This window comes from Austrofundulus limnaeus, unplaced genomic scaffold (assembly GCF_001266775.1).
Source record: "Austrofundulus limnaeus strain Quisiro unplaced genomic scaffold, Austrofundulus_limnaeus-1.0 Scaffold372, whole genome shotgun sequence".
Taxonomy (NCBI): domain Eukaryota; kingdom Metazoa; phylum Chordata; class Actinopteri; order Cyprinodontiformes; family Rivulidae; genus Austrofundulus; species Austrofundulus limnaeus.
The window spans coordinates 95,046-100,697 of NW_013952774.1; the positions used below are offsets into that span (position 1 = coordinate 95,046).

At 36.8% G+C, this 5,652-nt stretch overlaps 1 protein-coding gene across 1 annotated transcript in view; it reads left to right on the forward strand.

Annotated features, from left to right (window-relative positions):
- The window catches only part of stra6l (STRA6-like), a gene marked incomplete at its 3' end in the record, with an annotated part of 16,605 nt that overhangs the window by 1,805 nt on the left and 9,148 nt on the right, over positions 1 to 5,652 (forward strand). The window contains 7 exon segments of the mRNA XM_014023496.1: positions 1,045 to 1,126; positions 1,611 to 1,711; positions 1,852 to 1,982; positions 2,081 to 2,201; positions 2,870 to 2,915; positions 3,087 to 3,212; positions 4,888 to 4,961. Coding sequence (XP_013878950.1) covers positions 1,045 to 1,126; positions 1,611 to 1,711; positions 1,852 to 1,982; positions 2,081 to 2,201; positions 2,870 to 2,915; positions 3,087 to 3,212; positions 4,888 to 4,961 — 681 coding nt within the window.

Here is a 5,652-nt window from a genome sequence, read left to right on the forward strand (position 1 = left end):
TATATATATATATATATATAAAGTCAAATTACATTATAATACAATAAAGTTGATTTACAACCAAAACAGTATAGGATATGAATTATTTTCATGAACAACATTGGTAATAACTGAHATTGCATTGAAGTTAAAATGTAGCCAATGATGCACGATGTACAACTGAGTGGACGTGTTTAATCTGTATTTTCTACAAAGATAAACTCAAAACTTGGAAAATCTTTACATAATATGTCACCTTACATGTTACTTGATGTAATCATATTTTTTTTTTATCTGAAATGGTGTCTTTTTATGGAAGGTAGGAACTGAAATAGCCCAGGTGTTTGGTTGTGCTCTCCATCTGTCAGCCATCTTGGTTTCACTGACTTTTTTTTTCCCATTGCAATGACCAGCCATTAGGATTGTTTTTGTATGGGATGATGTAATAGCTTCCACTAGAGTGGATTATATGCAACACTGCCCAAAATTGCAGGCATATATATAGACAAAAAACACTTTTAAACAGCTATACACTGTAGTGACCTCTATGCATGAAAGGGTTAATCACAACAAAACACATTTTCAGTTAAAAAAACATTATATGTCACAGAAAAACAAGAAACTAAAATGTTAACAGGAATCTTATATCCTCGAACTTAGCATTCCCACTTTTTAACCCTTCTGCTGTTCCTGGGTAAAAAAGACTAACAAGGCCCCAGTTTTAAGACTGCTGGTGGGTCCTTTTGACCCAAGGGCAGCAGGAGGGTATATCTGGAACACAGGCAAAATAATAACCAAAGACATTACACAAACAATTAAGTATTTCATTCTTAGCATTTCTAAAATGAACACTGTCAGTTCAAACCAAAATGTAGCCTTCCATTATCTGAAATCAAACGCAAAACATACACAAACCTGGCATCTGCAGACCATAAAAATTTAATATATGGCAAATCAAACAAAGATCACACTAACAGTACATTACAACAGCGACAACAGTTGTACAACATGTACAACAGTACATGCTTCAAGTACATTAAAAACCAATATGTTGCTTTTTTGCAGCCTTTCCAATGTCTCCACCATCGAGGATTGTCAAAACAAGATCTCATTGGACCGCTTCCTGCATCTTTCACTCATGCCAGCAGTAAGATTCTCATGCTTCTACAGTAAATAAAAAACAGACATTACCTGTTTTATGTTTTCCTGAAATAGTATTATTTGTATGTTAAATTCTTAAGACTGTTTTAAAGGCTATGAGACGGGTCAGTTCTAGATCTTCCTAAAAGAAAGCTGGCTTGACCATCCAAGATTGAAACATGAGCAAACCAGCCTGTCTTTGAGCAAACCTTAATCCAGTATAGTTACACATAGAATGAACTGTGTACACCCCCCAATTTAGAGACAACAATTCACCTAAAACACAGGCCTTTTGGAGAAAACCCACACATGCACATTGAGAACAGGCAAAACTACAGCATAAACTGAGCCTTAAAAATAATACCAAACCTGCTTTGTTAAAACCAAAACAGAAGATGACAAATGTCTTTTTGAAATATTATATCTTTCATCCTCTCTTACATTTTTCCAGTGTTTTTCTTGATAATAAGAGTTGCCATCTTATCTGGCAGGTGCTGATTACAGCGGTGCTGTCGTTCCTCCAGAGACGAGCTCAGAGAATTGCCTTTGACCTCAAGTTCCCTTTCCTAGAGGGACGTTTTGGCATTGTGGTGTAAGTCAAATATGACAAAAACATCTAAAAAAAATGTTAATGTGAGTCTGCCATGCGAATGATAGGACATTTAAGTTTACACAAATATCCTTCCTTCATTGTGTCAGAATTCATGATGTTGTGTTGTTTTTCTGCTGCAGGCCTTTGGACACAATGGGCAGCCTCAGTAACCGCTGGTCTTATGGATTTGCATTTGGTGCCGTGTCGAGCAGCGTTCTGCTGCTCTTCTCTGAACGTTACGTCCCTTTCACTATCGTGCCCTGGGCCCGACGTACGTTTTTTTCACTCATATTACTTTAATTGTCATGACTTGTGTAACTAATTACTAATTAACTAATTATAGCCTGATACAATGTTCTCTGTCTTCAGCCATAGTGTATCTGATTGGAGCGTTAGAAGTGGGTCTGGTGTATTTCCCTTTTTTTGCCTGCCTGTCGACACCATTCAGAATGACCGGGGCAGTGCTGGGAATACTCTACTCTGTGGCCTGGTATACATTGAGAGGGTTAATACTGATTCAGCAACTAAACTACTATTTTACAGTTGCTTTTTTTAATCTAACTTCAACATTTTGTACTATTTTATTCGATTAGTATATCATAATATTCAGCTCATGTCAAAGATAGATGCAATAAAGTTAAATATTTTGCACATTATGAAATTTATAAGAAAAGGAAACTAAAGTTATTGCACCCAAAGCAGATTATTCATTGCAATCTTCTTCTAGCAGTTTTAGAATTTTAGCTTTTAGCTTACCTTTTGCTATTTGAACTAGATTTTTGTGACTTGCAAAAGTCTAGTTTGGCTAACATTTTGCTACTTTTAGCGTTTAGCTAGTGTTTTGTTGTTTCTACCTTTTAGCGAGTGTGTTTTGACACTATTAGCTTTTAAGAAGCATTTAACTGTACATCAGCTTAGCTAGTATTTTGAAACTTATAGCTCTTAGCTAATGTTTTGCTTCATTTATATTTTTAGCTAATTTAATTCTTTTTTCTTCACCAACTCAGCTTCAGTTTCTTCAGCAATTTTCACTCAGCATTCATGCTGTTTTCTCTGGCTCATATAGATCCATGCTGTTTCATAACAGTGTAAAAAGTTGCAGGTGTCTGAAGATTGTGTAGAACTGATGAGACTTCCTGTCTTTGTTGCTGTTTGTAGGATCATCATCACAGTCTGGGACATGGTAACCTGCCCTGGGGGCAAGGTAGGCAGAATCACTGATGGGGTTTGTTTCTGCTGAACGTGCAGAATTCAAAAAGTTTCAATTCAAACCCAAAGATGCTGCAAAACATCCCACATTTAAAGTTACCTGTTAGTATTTATCATTTTAAAAAGTTTTCCTCTGACTTTATTATATGGGTTTTTTTTTTTAAAGATTTTGGGTAAATACCAGAAGATAATTGTCCAGTGGCCATGTGTCCTCTCACTCATCTTCCTACTGGGACGATTCATTTACATACTGGTTAAAGATGTTCGCATACGTCTACAGCTGGAACCAGAGGTCAGTGTACTGTTGGTGTCACCTGCTGCCATGCAAGACAAGCAAACATGCAATTGCCTGTGGGAGTGTGTGTGTACTTGTTTCAACCACAGAGTGAGGACCATTTGCGCCATAGTTGCTCTCATTGTGAGGTCTTTGATGCAAAGTGTGGACCTCTTCAATGTCCTAACTTTATTTGCAGCTCTGTACTTTACTAGTTAGGTTTAGAGGTATGGTGTGCATTAAGGTTTGGTTCAGGTTTGGGTTAACTATAGACCAGTAATGGTTCGTTTTAGGGAAAATGTCTGGGTTAGGCATAAATACAGTTATAGTTAAATACACAGCCTGGTGAGGATCCACTGTTTCTTAGGGAGACAAAAACCCGGTCCCTGTTGGAGGAAATACAGTTGGTGGATCAGGGGTTTGGTTTGAGACTAAAGGTGTGATTTGAATTCAGGTTAGATTATGTACCTGCAAGGTTAGGTTTAGGGTAGGGCATCAGGGTTAGGTTATAGCAATGGTTTTCAAACTTTTAAGATTCTGGCCCACAAAATTACAGTTACAGAAAGTCTCGACCCCAGATATTACTCGTTTACTTATGCAAACCTTGCTAATATAGGCATAATAACAATATAAGCAATAACCCTAATAACTACAATGCTACTGTTATTCATTTAGGATCATTGCAAATAAAATTATTTGCAATAACTAGCAATTAATTTGCATTTAAAAATGATGTCTGGAAATCATGTGGGGACCCTCACTTGATATTTTGTGACCCACAAAGGCATGGGGGCATCCAGTCCCCGCTAGGCTGCCTTATCCTGGAAAATCGTCCCCACCAAGTATCAAAAACAAGGGCACATACACACACAAACACACGTTTGTTCCTCTATCATCATGGGGACTTTGCATCGACTTCCATTCATTCACTGGTCATTACTACAACCCAGTGGTTCCCAACACACACACACCCTAGTGTGTGTGTGTGTGTTTTAAGACAAAAATCCTACATTTGGGGACAACTGGTGCATTTGGGGACAAAAGTCGAGTCCCCATTTGGTTTAAATGCCATTGGTTGGTTGGGGGTTGGTTTTAGGACCAAGGTGTGAATTGAGTTTAGGTTAGTTTTAGGGTCAGGTAGGTACCTGTGAGGTTTGCCTTAGGGTTTGTGGTCAGGGTTAGGCTGTAGAAATGTAATGGAAGTCAATGGAATGTCCCCAAATGGATAGCTGGGCGAACCTTTTTGTGTTTGGGTATGTGTGTATGATAGCATACATCTGCAACTTAATAACCTTTAGAGTCAACCTGATTCAAGATGGCCACCACAATTAATTAATTATCTTTAGCAAACATACATGGCTATAATTCTGTTAATTATTTAAAAATTCAGATAAAATTTGGTTCAATAGTAGTTAATAACTCACTTCTTTGCATACTTTGAACAATAACAGACACACCAGGTGTCAAGTGACATGCATTTCTTCAAGGAATGTAACTTTTATTCACAAACTACAATCGTTTTTGCAAAAATATTTCTTGCTGTGGGGATAACAAAATACATGAGTGACGCACAGTATTTCACGTCAAACGTATTGTGATGCACCGATGAATATTTTTCTTGTGATGTGAACATCTGCTGCATGCAGATGATCAAGTCACTAATTTCTTATAAAAGCTGTTTTACTAAATCCAGGACACCGAAGACCTGGTTGAGCAACATCAAGCTCAACATGTCAAGAGGCTGCTGAGAAAAACACCTGAGCTCCGGTATAGTTGTAATGTTTTTTTAAAACAGTTTTATAATTTCAATAAGTGGCAGTATCATAGATCAAAAATCCACCAGAGTGAAAGTTGCTTTTGTTGCTTCACATTTTATCAGCTTTAAATTTTTGCCCAAAATGACTTAAAATCTGATGCGTTCAGAGTCTGAGTCATTTTATGTGGGTTTTTTTTTTTCAGATGATTTGATTAGGGATTTTTTTTTACATTCAGTGTATCTTTTGGTCATTAGATTTTCCTTTTAGAAACGGGTAAAAAACTAGAAATGAATGGCTGTTTGATTTTTCTTTTAAAATACAGAAATTCAAATTTAAATACAAAGTGTTTCCCTTTCTTAGTGTCAAAAAGGGATGAGTAAATTTTTAAAAAATGATTCCTGTTTCATTTTCTGTTTCGGATAACTAAAAAGAAAATTACTTTAAAACAGAAAAAAAGGCTTGTTTGTTCATATTCCACGACAGGCCGTGCCAAATTACTGTCTCTCTATAATATTCTGGTCCACCACCAGAAGGGGCATTCACAATATTAAAGTTATTCAATAAACATCCCATTACAAGTAAAAAGCATCGATATCGACTTTTGTATCAAGTATACACTCACCGGCCACTTTATTAGGTACACCTGTCCAACTGCTCGTTAACACTTAATTTCTAATCAGTCAATCACATGGCGGCAACTC